The following is a 17,243-nucleotide window of genomic DNA, read 5'->3' as shown; positions in this document are numbered from 1 at the left end:
ACCAGAATCACTGCTTGCACCATTTGCAATCAAGTACTTTACCTGGACATCATTGCAGGGTTATGTTACCACACCAATACTAAGTCATAGCAGCCGATTCCTGTGGACGACTTTTTTTTAATGAAGTTTAAGGACCACAGAAGAACTCATCCATTATTCTTATCAAACATGGCAGTGATTTGAACAAACTCTACTGGGAGATCAAACCTCAGCAGCCCCATTACTTGCAACACCAACCCAATCAGGCAATTTATCCCTTATCATTCAACCATTTACATGCCCGCTATTCTTCTCAATTCACAAAATTCAAAAATCAGGTTTTTCAGGGAGGACTCCCTTAATGGGTTAATGCTTTTGTTAATACATTAACAAAGTACTGGACTGCCCTACAGTCAACACATTTGAAATAAAGTTTAAGCTGTGGTTTGAACAATTATTTATTTATTGATAGTTATCCAAGTAACAAAACAAAATACAGTGGACTATAACATCCTCAAGTTTTGACTATTGGTCAGACACATTGTTTTCCTTATGAACCATGTTAAATGCAAGTGATGATTTAGAAGAAAAAGTTTCCACAATATGCCAGTGAACACTGATAAGAGTCGTCAGTCATACAAAAACACCTAGTTTCCCACTCATCTCGATTGACCTTTTTAAACTTTGATTGGCCTGAGACAAACTTTTTTTATTTCCTTCAAACTAAAATACTTACAACTATAAAGAAAAATAACTCAGGTCAATGCTGTGTGTTGCTCTAATATTCCCTCTATTCCCATTCTTCATCATCATCTGCAGTCTGAGCAGCAGGCTGGCTCCTCGTATCGTTGTCTTGGAAAGTTCCTCCCTGAGAACACATACAAGGACAGTGAGAAGACAGAGGACACAGCAGACCAACAGTGAGAGGACAGATGGCTACACTGAGATCACAATTAGTCCAGAGGGGGGAAAAAAAAACAAGCAACTATAAGACAGAATAGTCAACCCAGTTACCTTCCTAGAGTCTGTTGAGGCAAAGCCCTTCCTGGAGGGGTTGAAGCCTGTGGCCCCAGGGCCGCTAAATGCTGACTCCTCCAACCATAAGGGCACTTCCTGCTGGGCCTGTCAACCCCAGCCAACATAAAGAAACATTAAAGGCCAACACTGATTGTGACTTAAGTCCTTCCTAATGATGCACAATTCCTTTGCCTTAAATTACCTAACAATAGTGTTTTCCCAGGGAGAATAACTTGTACAGAAAGCGTATTACTGCTTATTAGTGATACAAAAAGCTTTATACAAAAAAGTTGGTGCCTTCCAGATGTCTTTCTGGAGCGAATGGCTCTCTTACCTTGGACAGGATTGTGACGAGGGAGCTGGCCAATTGGCCATCAGCTTCGGGGTCATAGAAAGACACCGCCTTCCCAATGTTACCACAGCGGCCAGTTCTCCCAATACGGTGGACATACTCATCAATGTTATTAGGGAGATCAAAGTTCACCACATGCTGTACATCTTGAATATCCAGACCACGGGCAGCTACCGAGGTTGCCACTAGGACTGGACATTTGCCAGAGCGAAAGTCTGCCAGAGCCTGCTCTCGCTCCCGCTGCTCACGATCACTGCCAGACAACGCAACTCATTACTATCTGCATTAAAACCAAAGTACAAATATAGATTCCTGGACACAACACTTACCCATGAATGCTGGTAGTCAAAACCTTCTCCTGGCACAGGTAAGTGGCAATGAAATCAGCTTGTCTCTTGGTCTCCACAAACACCATGGTGCGCTCCGTTCCTGCAACAAACACCAGTCATCAAAATTAAGACTGTAAGACAAACACAAGCTCCTGTTCCATCGTGGAATAAAACGTGTTTATATTTTGAGCTGTAATGCATTATTCAGTCCTGCAAGAGCTGCAGAGTGCTTCATCTTTTAAAGTTATATATTGCAATGTAGCATTATGTACAGGCATATGTTGTGCATGCATTATTCTGTACAAATAACCCCTTTGAGTTTCCAAACTTATCTGAATACATGGTCAGCTGCAAGCCTTTTCAGCATCACAAAAACCTTTTTAGTGTCTAGCCTAAGCTGACAGAATTCTAATCATTTACCGTATTTTCAGCACTATAAAGGCGCACCGGATTATAAGGCACACCTTCAATGAATGGCCTATTTTAGAACTTTTTTCATATATAGGGCGCACCGGATTATAAGGCGCATAGAATAGAAGATACTGCAGTCAAACGTTTGACTGGGGTTGCGTTATGCATCCACTAGATGGAGCTGTGCTAAAGGGAATGTCAACAAAACAGTCAGATAAAGTCAAACTTCATGAAGCGTTCTGACAACTCCGTTCACTCCCTCCTTCCATTGGCCATATCAGAGGCAAACCTGAACAGATTGGCTAATATGAGCTACCAATCGAAAGCTTAGAAGCTAGGGAATACGATGACGCCCACATCGATCATGTAGCAAGCTGGGCAGAGAAGCTAGCGGCGATGACAAGTGCGGAAATGGAAAACGCGTTTTTCCGTTGTCATTCGGCCAGAAACTTCAACATTGTGAGGCGAACAGATCGTTTTGGAATATAAAGCTTGGATATTACATTTCCTTGGACTCTTGTGGATTTATGAAAATCAAGTTTTGGCCAAAATACCACTTTGTTGCTGAAAGGACAACGAAATCAGGTATGGATGCACTCTCGACACCTGCGCAAATTATGGCTGAATTGTTTTATTGTAAATTGTTCACTTTGTAACAGTTGTGTAACTGCTATAAATCATCGTATGCTTTGTATGTGGGCTTAAATTAATTATTAGAGGCTAAGCTTTCAATTGGTGTGTCGCATGGCTGTATATTTTGAATATTTAATGCTTTAAAGTTATAAAAACTCGAATGAGTGGAAGTTTTATCGAGGTTACAGCGACGCAGTGTCCCGTCAAAGGGGCAGTGATCCGAGAGGTTGATCCATATATAAAGCGCTCCGGATTATAAGGCGCACTGTCGTTTTTTGAGAAAATTAAAGGCTTTTAAGTGCGCCTTATAGTGCGGAAAATACGGTACACAAATAATCATAAAAAAATATATATATATATTCTTGTCCTTGCTTTTATTTTGATGTTTTCTGAAGTTTGGAAACCAAAAGGCTGATAAAATAGCTATGAAAAACTTTACCAGTGGTCTTGAGAAAGTCGAGGAGCTGCTCCCTCTTGGAGAACTTGGTAACTTGGATAAATGTCTGCTCCACATCACTGCAGGCTCCGCCGACCACACCCACAGCCAAGAACAAATAGTCTGTCTTGAGGAAGTCAGCTGCCATTCTGCAAAAAACAGTTTCATATTCATACAAGCTTAGCTCACTTCTAATGTAAAAAAAATATATATAAAAATGAAGTGATTAAACAAGAAATAGACCTCTGGATGTCTTCCGGGTAAGTGGCACTGAACATCAGAGTCTGGCGGTTCTCTTTGGATGGCATTTCAGGGAAGCCCACCAAGCGGCGCATGTCAGGCTCAAAACCCATATCCAACATCCGGTCAGCCTCATCGAGCACCAAGTACCGCAGCTTACTCAACCCAACCTGGAGCCATTCACACCATTCAGTTACAGTATAAACCTTCAAATAAAGACCTCAAAAGTTTAACTCTGAAGTTATCAAATGACTGAAAATCTCTTAATTTGTTTACCTTTCCTCTTCCAATCATATCCAACAGTCTCCCTGGTGTTCCACACAGCACATTGCACCCCCTTAAGATGTCTCTTATTTGGTGTCCAGTGCTGACTCCACCATAAACCACGACTGGACGCACACATGTCCTACAACAGTCAGATGACTCAGATCAGAAGCCCTTCAGCACAGACTCAGTGGGCAGACCTTTGAGGGGGACAAGCTATTCTCATTTAATTGACAAGCCGCTTCTCCAAGTTTTGCTTTAGTGATCTCTTCCTTGCAGCAAAAACAACCAGTAGTATTTATACAAATAATTGTGCAATGACGTAACCAACATGCAAATGAGCGTAAAATATTATCTGCACCGAAGCGCTTTATTTTCTTAAATGGCCTGAGCCAGAATTCTGGCACAGTGGCACAGAACTTCAAGCCCTGGGGGTGTTTTAAACATATTGCTAGGTGATTAAGGGGTTTGGTTTAAAAAAATAAAAATAAAAAAAATAACAAATCTTAAAAGCCACAGTATACGGTACCCATGAGCAAACTTCCTGGCCTCCAGATAAATCTGGTTGATGAGCTCCCTGGTTGGGGCCACGATGATGGTTTCAGGCTCCTGCAGCTCACTAAAGCTGCTGGCTGCTACACCATCTGTCATCAGCTGCTGCAGGATAGGGAGCAGGAATGCAGCCTGTCGGAGGAAAAATAGTTATACTCAATCCACAAGCAAAGTAACAGGCCAGCATTTGCTCTCTCTTATCTCACCGTTTTACCAGATCCAGTCTGGGCACAGGCCATGAGATCTCTGCCAGCAGAGATGATTGGGATGCCGTGCTTCTGCACAGGGGTTGGCTTCACGTAACCAGACTTGTTGACATTTTTTCTCAGGGACTCGCACAATGCTGCCTCATCAAAAGTCTAAACGAAAAAAGGTTTGAAATGTTGACTGAGCAGTCCATCCACCACTTATACAACAGATAAAACACACCAGCTTTAAGGGACAGTTCATTTGTTACCATATGGATGTTTTAAGGTACACCCTTAAAGGTCTACTGATTTTATTGGTAGACATCCCAGTGAGCTGGAAGCTCGTCAGGCAAGTTAAAATATCCGTGTTTCCACTATATACATTTAGCAGTGGCACACCTCTGCTGCTGTATTATTGCAGAGCTGTCGGTTTCACCAAACTCAAGCGAACGGTCATCCGCTCTTTTTTCCTTTGCTCAACAGTACAAATAAAATAAAAATAAATTGTTAAAATAATTTTGTACGCCCTTATAACTGATATTTAAGATGGGTGTAATATAACTATTAAGTTAAAAAAATTTATTTGTGCAACCTCTTCTTATAGTCTAGATGCTGTGAAACCGTTCACACTTCTGACACTCATGTAACCATACACGACACAGGTGCTACTGCCTAAATTGTCTGGTTGGTCATTTCTTTTGTTGACGTGGTTACAGGGTAGCACTTAATAAATCCATGAGGTAGGGTAATTCAGAGAGCAGATTCAATGCAGAACCATAAATCAGGCATTAGTGAGAGCGAAAATCGCAGCTGCGTTAATAAGTGGAGTGTATGAGTGGTGAAGCAAGCAAGGAGAGGGACCGGTGGGCAGTGTTGGAGCGGTACAATATAAAGTGAGTCAACAGTGAAAAATAAAAACACCAAACTTCTTAAGACAAGGTGTGTGGAAAACTCCCTGCTGGACTGATGAGCCGACGTCACTCCCTGGACTCACGCATTTGCGCACATACGCAACTTCGCCATTTCCCTTTTGTAGTTCGCTGCGGACACGAGTACAGCTGCTCCTAAAGTTGCACGTTACTTATATAGCATTCCGTTGTGTTGCCGTGTACGTTATTGAGAACGTAAGTGCACAGTTTATGTCCATGCTGGTGTTTTATGTATCTTTGTTTGTGTAGCTAACATAACAGTATTTTTTTTACTATAGTTCAGGATTGCATGCTTATGTCTACTGTAATGCTAGGAGCTTACTGCAAATATGTTATTCAGAAACCATAGTTAACACCTTGATTCATGGATGCATGTTAGCATAGTGTTGTACGTTCGTTTATTACAATCCTGCTGAGGATTAGTTCAGCTGTTGCTGGTTTAATTGTTGAAGCGCATTTCACCGTGCCAGTCGCGCTGCTGGTCTATCACATGACTATTGCACCTGTATGTAGCTGTTATGTTCATTTGTGGTCTTGGAGCGCCATCTAGTGGCCAATGAATGTAACTGCACAATGAAACCTACAGCGTATTCTTTGCTGCTTTGGAATTTATTGATTTCCAGTACTATCCAGTATTATTTGGTTGTTTGCACAGCAACTATTTATTGCATAGTAATTATGTATATTGAATATAATTGTGTATATTGCAGTGAGTTGTTGCTTATTGACCTGTAATCTGTATATATGTGTAATCGTTATGTACAGGTTATATTTACATATTCTGTATTTCTTTATTTTACAGAAGACCACACACCCACATACAAACACATACTATCACAAGCAACAAGCACTGTATTCACCTGCTGGAATTGGATGTCAATAAATCTGTTGAACTATACCAAAGGTTGCAGCGACTCTCTTACCGGAGTACATAGCCAGCTCGGGTAGCACCAGCACATAACGTACACGGACTTCACAAGGTGGCTTCATCTACTAATACTGTCTGTTAAGTGAAGGGTGTTGCGTGGAGACTGCAGTGCAGACAGAATGGTATCACACAAAGCACACCTTTTTGTTTACTTAAAAGCGCATAATTCTTGCGGTTATGTAATCGCACAGAATGACAAGGTGATTGTGATTAGATTAATTGTGCAGCCGTAAGTAGTGGGTAGAGAGTGAAATTGTGTTCTGAGATGCCCACTGCAAAATGTGTTTTGTATCTGGCATTGAATTGTTCACCCAATTACCACTTTCCAAAGCACTAAATTGCTTTTAATGTCTTACAAAGCAACTACTATAAATACTTGAAATATTTATCAACGAATTTATGAAATATTTTATTTCAGCACTTCTTACCATGATAGCCTGCGGTGGGTTGGTTCCACTAACATCCACCATGATGTCATCATACTTGTCAAAGTTAATGCCTGACTCGTAGTGGGAAAAAATGGAGTCCTCATCGTCAGGGAGGGTTGGGGGAACATATGTGACCTTCGGCCCTACAGGTCACAAAGAAAAAATTTTATGTGGTGGAGTAGTAGAACCTGCTTAGTGATACTGCGGGACTGCTCAATATATTTACACTGATTAGTTTGTTAACTTACTGTCACCATCGTCTGCATCCTTCCTTTCTGGATCATTATCACGCCCTGTGTCAGATATAGATGTCAGTCGCATCAGTAAAATGTTACAATTCCAACTGAATAGCTAATATTAATTAGTTAATCATCAAAACACTATTACAACCATGAGAGAAGATCTCCTCATCTTTCCCACGGTAGCCTGCAATGATACATGACACACTCACCACTGACCAATATTAACAGACATGAAATAAATGCTCTTCCAAAAGATTAAGTGATGCTTACTTACCTCCTCCAAAGCCTCCTTTGGCACCCTGGTCATTACCTTTAACAGATTATTACCATTATTTATCTGCTCATTACATTCAAATTAAGACTTTATTAGCAAAACTTCTGGTTTTTAGAAAACCATCTGTAAGAAGATATCTGGCCTGCTTTCCTACAACATAACTAAATCAAGTTAAATAAAGGACCAACTAAGATAAAATTGAATGCCAACTTCACAGCCATATATTAAAAAAAATAAGTGTGGATTTTAGGTCAAGGAAATAATTGTTTACTAAGTAAATTTAACAAGTAAAATATAATATTGTATATAATACAATAATATTTAATTCACAATAGCTTTGTGAGGTTGTTTATACTATGAAAAATATATATATTTATCTAGGTGCCTGAACAAAAGACAAGACCTTTGTAAACGAAATGTAACACTGAAATTTAAAAACTTCTATGGCCTTGTTTTTTGAATATTAAATTTAAGACTAATACTTTTAAGTCCCCGCAGGTACCCTAAAGCAGGAGTCTTCAACGTTCTTTAAGCTAAGAACCCCTTAACTGAAAGAGAGCAGGGACCTCCTACTATATTGTATTAAATGAAATTACGTATTAAACTGGGCCTACAATAATATGTATGGCTGCCTAGAACATTGATACATATCTTTTTTGCACAGAATAAGCAAATAAAAGATCCTAATAATTGTTGGCATGATTTTATAAGATCATACATGTGGCACAGTAAATGGAAAGGAAAGGATTAACTCTGGATGGCTACCTTACCTATAGGCCAGTACGCCTATCATCAATGGGGATTTATATTTGTTAATATGTTAGATTCATGTTAAGACATTTTCTTTTTTTATTAAAAAATTAAGACTAATTTGGAGGCCCCTCTGCATTGACTCTGGAGGACCCCCTGTTGAGGATGCCCGCCCTAAAGAAATACCTTGTCTGAAACCACCTCCTCTGCTGCCTCTTCCTCCCCTGCTTCCTCCTCTGATCCCTGGTCAAAACACACAGTATTGAAATAAATATTCACATACATTAGATAAAAAGTATTACTTTGAGGAAAATAACTTCAGGTTTAAAACAGTCAACTAGGGTTGGATACCGTTGGATACTTTTTAACGGTACTTTCCCTCTCTAATAACAAATTAATTTCTTGTAAAAAATAATTCAGAACCTATTTAACCTATTTACTTCGAACATTTTTCAAACACAAAATCTCCCTCTCCCAAACCCGTCCCACAACCTATTAAATCAAATGCACTTCTTACACTGCACTGTATATTATTCTTGTATCTTAATCTATTTTTATTTATTTTTTTAATTGCTGTTTTAAGTAAAGCACTTTGAATTGCCTTGTTACTAAAATGTGTTATACAAATAAAGTTGCCTTGCCCTACAACCTGCAGCCTGTCAGTCAGTCACCGGACAGGAGAACACTGTTAGGCCTACAATCTCCATCTGTCAGTCAGGCTCCATATGCACCTCTGCGTGTCGGAGCCCTGCTCTCTGTCAACATGCAGAGAGGACAGATAAGCTTGCGCATACTCACTCTCAGGTACCGAAATTTGGCACAGTTTGATTTAACGTGAATTGGTCCTCGGTAGTACTGACGTAATTCGGTCAGTACCCCAAAAAGTACAGAATTCGGTACCCAACCCTACAGTCAACAGACACCTGTGTGAGGGGGATAAAAGAAAAGAAAAAAGCACCAACCATTTTCACACTCTCCAGCACCATCTCCTGTAAAATCAAGGCAATTCATGTAGTCAGCTGAAATGTCTTTAGATCAATCACGGTCAGAATAGACCTGATTCCAGCATTCTCAGAACCAAATATATAAAGACATTACCATTGAATTCACTGCGATCCGTCCTGCCAGATCCTCTGCCACGCCCTGATTGAATAAACATGCCATCAGGACAATTCTTTTAAAAAATCCTGTACAAAGCATTCAAGAAAAGAAATCTACCAACTGAAAAAAAATTATCTGCTAATACACAGTATTTTCTCTATATATTGTTCAGACAGTTTAATAGTCAACTCCCTGATGACAATTGTCTCAGGAACCAGTCTCATTCAGGATGCTTCTTGTGGTTTGTTAAGTTACTATGAATGTTTTGATACATGCAACTGCAAGCTGACTTCCTCCAAGAAAGCCATATTTCAAACAGAGAGACTAGTGTTTATTATTCACACAAGGCTTCAGAGGTATCCGAGTATTTGAATTTCCGGTCCAATAACAGCTATAATTAACACCGATGCCAAGGTGGTCATGTTTTCGGCTTTGTTTTGTCGGTCTGTCAGGAGGATTACTAAAAAAACTGCTGGCTGGATTTTCATGAAACACGGTAAAAGGGTGTAGCACGGACCAACGAAGACCTCTAAATCTTATAGGTGATCCGAATCAAATTATTTTTCACTTTTGTTAAAGTTGCGAGATAGAGCATTTTGGCTGCATTAATATGGCGTCAATAATTGGACAAATGAGATCCTAACGGGAAAAAAATAAATCATGTTTTTGGCCTCTCAATTTGGAAATTTCATTACTGAAACAATAGTAATTTTAATATCTTACTTCTCAACCAATAATATATCAGCAACCGCTATATCATGCATTCCTACTGTACAGCCAGGACAAAATTATAGCATTACCACACAATATAAGCATTTGAACATTTACTACCAACTATCAAGTTTTTGTTTCACTGTATTTAACATTTCACTCAGGACTCAGGATTTACAGTCAAATCTGAAGTAGAACAGTACATTTTCTGTCTGTGGTTAATTACAGTTCATGTCTCACCTCTGCCTCTGAAACCACCTCTATCTCCTCCTGTATTGTTCCAGTTACCCCCATCTAAAAGAAAACAAATTGGAGGATCAGTAGCACCAATGACTGAGCAGGCATGAAAACGGGTCAGGGGTGAAAAAGGTGAGAAGGATATTACCCCTCTAGGTGGGTCCGGGGGCATGCTCCCCCGGAAGAAAATTTTAAATATTCCATATTTTAAAGCATCAATCTGATGCATTTTGAGATGCATTTTTTGCCAACCAACAGTTTAATATTTCAATATGCACTCATTAAGGTTTGACTGGCAAAACAGTTAAAGTCCTTCTGACATTAAACAATAAGTCATAATTTTTAAAAACTAAAAGGTTTTGGATCAATTTTTACATCTCCCAACCATATGTTAAATAAAGAGTCAATGGGGATTTACATATTGCAATAATATCCTACAATGAATCATTGTGAAAACAAAAATGTACTACTTTGGCCAGGTCATCATCAAAACAGCAAGTTAGTACATTCATGATTTTGTCCATGTTGATATTAGCTGCTTTATTTACATTTATTAAAAACGTCGCATTTTTTATCTTCTCATATAGCTAGACGTCTAAACTCTGGGACAATGCCGTTATGTTTAAATACCTGCCATGCTGATTCCAAACCGACAGCTTTGTCAAGGTAGTTTGGGCTTCAGATAGCTTTTACAAATCATGTTCCGCTATGAACGTGCAGACACATATTGTTTGTATCACGGTCGGTCAGTAAAGGCGCAGTCGCAACGGTAGCGGTCGTTGCCGTAACATACTCGTATGACAGTTAACGGACCGAAGCTTTGTGATTAGCATGTAATGACTAGCAAGCCCGGTCTTACCGCTGCTGTCGTCCAGTCTCTTCCTTGAACATGCGCTGCAGAAGCAAGCACCCAGCTCCCTCAGTTTGAGGCACCGAGTGCTAAACTGCTTCCTGTCTCCACCCTTTTCCTCTATTCATGCCCAGCACTATTTGTTTTAACTACTTTCTCAACTAAAGCTGCCTGTATCTACATGCTCCAAGTTAGATAAACTTTGCCTCCCTTTTTTTTTTTAGCCGCGTTACCACAGCAGCACTGCACTCTGACATTTCTGCAAAGACCCGCCCTACTTTGCATCTGATTGGCTAGAACTCGTTTCATTATTTGGTGGAACTCGTTTCATGGGTTGGTGGAAGTTCGATGATTGGTTAAATCCATAGACAGTATGGTTAAATCCAGCGCATCAAAACAAATCCCATGTGGACTTTTCAATTTATTTATTTTTCTAAAATAGTCATACGCCAGAAATCGGGCACCAGGCCTGAGTACTTACACCCCCCCCCCCTCCAACATTTTCTCATCGAATCTACACGATTCGAATTTCGCCAAAAGGTGAGTGATTTTCATGTCTGCTGAGTAACTGCTGACACCAGTTAAATACTGCATACTAAATAAACAATGCTTACCATTCCCATTCTCATCACCACCTACAAAACAAGGCAAATGTATGAGCACAATTCAAAAGGCAATTCAAAGTGCTTTATACAAGCATTAACATACGAAGCAAATAAAAAAATTCAACAATCAAAAAACTAATTTAAAAAAAACCTCAGAAGTGTAGGCATGACAATCTCTAAATGACCGCAGACCTACTCCATCTGTAAAGTGTCCTGAAATTTAACTGAAAACAGAGTACTTTTACACACTGCATTTACCATTAAAGTGTGAAGCAAAACTGATGTTTTGCAGTTCATAGATACTTAAGCTATTTAAAGTCAAAGTATGCTGTTCAGTGACTCAACTAACAGCCATTTTACTAATTTTAAATAAATATGAGATGGGTTGCAACCTGAGGAGAATGAGCTTTTAAATCCTCCTTGTCTGCCTCTGCCACCACGACCTGGAGAGAAACAGAAAAACATTCATCAATTTCCTCTAGGGCAGAGGTGGTTAGTGTTAATCCTTTCTACACTTACCCCTTCCAAAGTCACTAACACCAGTGTTCCAGGAGTCTCCTTGTGTGCCTAAAAAGGTGTTCATGTCCAATGATGCATCATCTTAAATTATTAAATGATATAGTAATTAGGGCTGGGCGATAAGACCTAAAAATAAAATCTCCGATTTTATTTTTTTTAATTCGATTTCCGATTTTTTTCCGATTTTCCCCCCTACTTACTAAGGAAAGCAATAAGTACAAACGGCAGACAACTTAAAACAAATTTTGCTTTTATTTAATCAAAAGCAAGACAAATGTAACCCCCATTTCTGGGATGAATAATAAATAAATGAACACCCTCTTGGAATCAAAGTCCTAGCTGTGTTTTAAGTCACACTTTGTAGTAGACTAAAAGGAGACAAACATTCACCTTGAGAGTAGCACCATTTTCTAAAGCATTAACAATACATTCAAATCTGAGGAAAACTAGACTGACCTTTTTCATTTTATCTAGCCCAAAAAATGCAACAACATACCGGGATACATGGCATGAACATGCACTGCATCTTACTCTTAGCAGAATTAAATTTTTCAAACCAAAAACAGAAAAAATACTCTTTAATTGCACTTTGCATAGAATTTTAAATAACATCATAAAGAGGCAACACCTCTGTCTTGGGTAAAATACTAATTTAAACAAAAATTTTGCAGAGTACAAAATGTGCAAAATAAATAATACATCAACTCCAACTGAAATTGATAAAGTGCAAACTTTGCTTTAAAAAAAAAATAAACCGTGCCATTTGTGTCCCTGAATGTATGAACAGGAAAGAAAAATCACATTTTGGTTGAGGTGCAGAACATGAGATATGTGCTTAAGTTGCAATAACATTTAAACATTTTTGGCAAGGAAAATCAGCCTGTCCACTGCCTCTGGCTTGAGGCAATCCCACGCATTGTTAATGAAATGCACCGTTAAACTCATATAAGGTTGCATAGTCTGACTGGACCACATGTCGGTTGTTGCCGAATAAAAGGACAGCTCCTCCAGTTCTCTGCTGACTTTCTCTCGTGTGCTGTTGTACAGCTGGGGCAAGGCGACTTCACTTAAGTACTTGCGGCTGGGTAGCTCTTATGTGGGGTCTAAGGTTTTAATCTAATTAATAAACCCCGTCTTCTCCACGGTATACATGGGTACCATGTCTTTGGCTACGTGCAAAGCGACCGCTTCGGTGATTGTTCTCCACCGTGCCCCTTTCCTGTCATATGCGGTGCCTTGTGCAAAGGATTCGGCTACAGTTAGCTGTTTCTTAGGTAAGGTTTGTTGGTCACTGCGGTTTTGTTTGTCTCGGAGAGACTGGCATTTTTCATATTCGGCTGGATGTCTCCGTTTCAGGTGTTGGAATAGGTTTGTGGTGCTGCTGCCTTTGACTGCGATGGGCTTTAGGCAAATGTTGCAGCGTGGGGTCTCTTGCTCTGTTGCAGCAAACCCATACTAGTTCCAAACAACAGATGATTTTATTCCTTTCTTGGGAACAAACTTCCCACTCTCACCGGTAGCCATGTTGTCACTTGCTGTTGCTGTTTCGTGTGTGCTATGATGTTGTTGTCGCTTGCCATACTGCTATGTGAAACTAACGCTACGGATGCGCCATTACACAAAAACTCGATTTACTTTTTTTTTTTTTTTTTTTTTTTTTTAAATCGCCCGCAACAAAAAATTCAAATTAATTCATTTAATCGATTTTTCACCCAGGCCTAATAGTAATTGCTTGTACCCTTTATTTTCAGTTACAAGAGATGATTCAGAAGATGCTGAAGGACATTTCATTTTACATGTTAAAAGTGAATGTACAAACACTATTAAAGCTTCAAATGTCATGGCAAATAATTGAATAATTTGCATACAGAGGTGTAAACATACCTTCACTTGAGGTGTGGCTGGTTAGTGCAATAGTACTAGCAGTAGAAGTTTCCTGTAAAGATGAGTAAATTCATATCAGTTGTTGACGGTCTGGCTCCATGCCAAGAACAACAAAGCTGGACATAATTGAAAAACTGTTCATTTTCGTTGCTGCTTTGACAGGAAGCTAGCTTACCCCTTCATCCCACTCGTCCATTTTTGTTCACCTAAAAAAAAGAAATTAAACATTCAGATGCTAGAACTGTAGTACAGTTGTGCAATGTTACTGGTGATAATGGTGAGACAGCCTGGTTACTGTTACATGATTCCTACTGGAGACTCAGCAAAGCAAATCAGTTTGGAAAGAGAAAAAAAAAAAAAAATCAAACTGATTAATACAAATGTTTCTTATGTAACATTAATTATGCTTAAAAAAGGAGTCTTTGTTAAAGGCAGTAAATATTTTCAACACTTATATCTACCTATATATTGTTTGAAATGGTCTTTTCACCCCGACTGTCTCTATAGTACAGGCCAAAAGTTTGGACACACCTTCTTATTCAATGCGTTTCCTTTTTATTTTCATAACTATTTACATTGTAGATTCTCACTGAAGGCATCAAAACTATGAATGAACACATATGGAATTACGTACTTAACAAAAAAGTGTGAAATAACTGAAAACATGTCTTATATTTTAGATTCTTCAAAGTAGCCACCCTTTGCTTTTTTTATTAACAAGGGAAACAATTCCACTAATTAACCCTGACAAAGCACACCTGTGAAGTGAAAACCATTTCAGGTGACTACCTCAGGAAGCTCATTGAAAGAACACCAAGTTATCAAAATATATATATGTATATATATATATACATATATATATACACACATACATATACACACATACATATACACACATATATACATATACACACACACATACATATATATACACACACATATATACATATACACACACATATATACATATACACACACATATATATATATATACACATATACACACATATATATACACACACATATATATATATACACACACACATATATATATACACACACACACACACACACACATATTATATATATATATATATATATATATATATATATATATATATATATAATTATTGCTAAGACTTTTTGTTTGGGGGAGGGGTTAGACGGAGCCCCGAGGAGATGCTACTTTTAAATTTATCTAGCAAGCTTTTCAACATTATCGACCCTGCCTTTAAAGCTAAAAATTTCTTTCGTCCCACAAAAGTAACCTTTCAAAGGATTAACGTTATGTCACAGCCCCAGGGTTTACAGTTTAGCACAATCCACCAGCCAATTGCTGATAAAATGAAAGTAGCTGGCTGTGAAATGTGAACATTCAAAGACAATTCTGAACCATGCACAGCAAGTGTCTTATGAAACCTTAACCACCGACCTCGTGCTTTTCGCAACGACACCGTAAGGCTAGCTAATGTTAACTTTAGCTAAAACACCAGATATAGCTAAATTGTGGGCGAACCATTAAGGACAAATATCAAATACACTGGGTTGAACTTCAGTTTGCCAAGTTACATAAAAACCCATTTACGACTAACGTTAACCTTATCAAGGTAACCCAACTTACTAACTAACATCATTGCTGACGTTAACCATTCATTTGCCAGCGAAGTGTGCAAAATTATCTTGCGCTACTTTTGGCTAATCCTGATTAATAGCGGGACGGCTATTACGGGATGTTTCGACATGGCCTCATTCGTTATCAACACACCCAAGTAAAGTCGATATTTTTAAAGAAAAGTGGTTGGTAAGAAAATGTGAACTAACGTGACATTTTATAGGTGACGGCCATGTAAGAAAATTGATGCCTGTTGGCATAACGTTAGCAGGGTGTCGCGCTAACGTTAGCTAAAACTAGCTAACGTTAGCTAAAAAGAGCTAACTCCGCATTAATAAATTAGAATTAAATTGATAGAATATCCGTTCAGTTCATTCAAATGGTTTTCGAACAGATGGTGCCAATACACAATAGTTAACGTTACTTTAATAACCATTACTTACTTTATCAAATGCTTCTTAATTGCAGTATGATGATTGTCAACCTCGTGGCGTGGCTCCGCTCAGTCAAGTGTGTCGTGCGCAGAGTGTGCACACGTCTCCACTAACGACCTAGCTAAGGTTGCCAGTTCCGCTGCTTTCCCGCCCAACTCGACTAATTTGAAATACAACTAAAGATTATTTGATATCACTAATAATAATAATAAACTGTGGTCAGATGGATAGGTGTCTATGTCTTTGCGCCTGCTAAAAAAATACGATTGCATTTTTGGTATACGTTTTATGGTGGTAAAATGGTTAATCTGTTGCATATGGGATAGAGAAAGGGTTTTTGCCTTAACATACTGCGCTCTTTTGAGTTGTTAACAGTGTCTTCCGTTTTTAATTTCCCTTGAAAAATTTGTTTTCCTCCTTTAGTCTCGTTCTCCTCCGAAAAACCAAACCACTAGGACTACTTACTCGAGTCTTTACTTTTCATGCCACTTTTTCTACCCCACTACATTTCAAAGAGAAATATTGTACTTTTTACTACACTACATTAATCTGGCATCTTACATTATTATTTACTTTACAAATTAAGATTTTTGCACACAAAACCCATGTAGTTTATAAAATAGGATACTTTTATTATAAACTACCCAACAACATATGGGTAAGAGAAAGAGATGAAAGAACTGTTTTGATCGTTTCCTGTTTCTAAAATGTGAGGATTTTGGTTGCAAGTGGGTTGGGATTTTTCTGCATTGAGTATTTTAACTGTACATTTTCCTGATCATAATTTTACTTAAGTTACATTTTCAATGCTGGGCTTATGTACTATTAAAGCCTTGGTTGTTAATGTAGTGTTTGTGTAAATGTCATATGCCAGGGTAAACAGTTATCCTTTTTTATGTTTTTTACCTTTTTTATTTGCTACCAGGGTACGTGGATGAAATGCAAACAGATGTAATCTCTGCAACAGCAATGTGCTGCTGGGATTTGAACCCCAGGATCCCTGTTTGCTATACATTCACTTTAACCAACTAAGCCACAACACCTCCTTGAGTAGGCTATTTAACCTTCACAGAGAACAAAAGGCTTTCATGGACAGTTAATTTAAAAAAAAGAAAAAGAAATATGGAAAATGTAGTTTATTGTATTGTTGCATCACTGCATTATACACTTATGTTAAACAGTAAATATTATATATTATAAGTATATAGTATAGCATTGTATACTATATAAAGATGTATTTGTCATAAATCAGCCAGTGCTCAGTTCAGTCACGGTATCATAATGAATATGATGAGTCCAGATCCATTTAGCATTATGATCCGTTCCAGTAGGTCTTGT

General features: G+C 38.5%; 1 protein-coding gene across 2 annotated transcripts; it reads right to left on the bottom strand.

The window, feature by feature from the left end:
• Positions 1-419: 419 nt before the first annotated feature.
• ddx4 (DEAD (Asp-Glu-Ala-Asp) box polypeptide 4) lies at positions 420-16,037 on the bottom strand. Of its 2 annotated transcripts, XM_039793641.1 has the most exons (23): positions 15,915-16,037; positions 14,035-14,065; positions 13,860-13,911; positions 11,976-12,023; positions 11,849-11,899; positions 11,466-11,486; positions 10,005-10,058; positions 9,051-9,095; positions 8,915-8,941; positions 8,139-8,195; positions 7,203-7,238; positions 7,077-7,112; positions 6,935-6,979; positions 6,687-6,829; positions 4,420-4,572; positions 4,191-4,345; positions 3,674-3,803; positions 3,401-3,567; positions 3,161-3,306; positions 1,678-1,777; positions 1,331-1,601; positions 994-1,101; positions 420-847 (listed from the first exon to the last, which is right to left on the bottom strand). In XM_039793641.1, the coding sequence occupies exons 2-23, from the start codon at positions 14,053-14,055 to the stop codon at positions 770-772; spliced, it is 1,944 nt and encodes a 647-aa protein (XP_039649575.1). In that variant the 5' UTR covers positions 14,056-14,065; positions 15,915-16,037; the 3' UTR covers positions 420-769. The 2 variants fall into 2 exon arrangements, with proteins under 2 accessions (XP_039649575.1, XP_039649576.1); XM_039793642.1 differs by lacking the exon at positions 11,976-12,023.
• Between the last annotated feature and the right edge of the window lie 1,206 nt (positions 16,038-17,243).

Source organism: Perca fluviatilis, chromosome 24, assembly GCF_010015445.1.
Source record: "Perca fluviatilis chromosome 24, GENO_Pfluv_1.0, whole genome shotgun sequence".
Taxonomy (NCBI): domain Eukaryota; kingdom Metazoa; phylum Chordata; class Actinopteri; order Perciformes; family Percidae; genus Perca; species Perca fluviatilis.
Note: the sequence above shows the minus strand (reverse complement) of the source record. Positions and strands in the feature narration are given on the sequence as shown.

Excerpts from the sequence above, each read along its gene's own strand:
- ddx4 (XM_039793641.1), bottom strand. The coding sequence starts at position 14,055 with ATGGACGAGTGGGATGAAGGG. Across the intron at positions 10,059-11,465 it reads TGGTGATGAGAATGGGAATG|ATGGGGGTAACTGGAACAAT; the intron begins GTAAGCATTGTT and ends GTTTTCTTTTAG. Across the intron at positions 848-993 it reads CCTCAACAGACTCTAGGAAG|GGAGGAACTTTCCAAGACAA; the intron begins GTAACTGGGTTG and ends ATGTGTTCTCAG.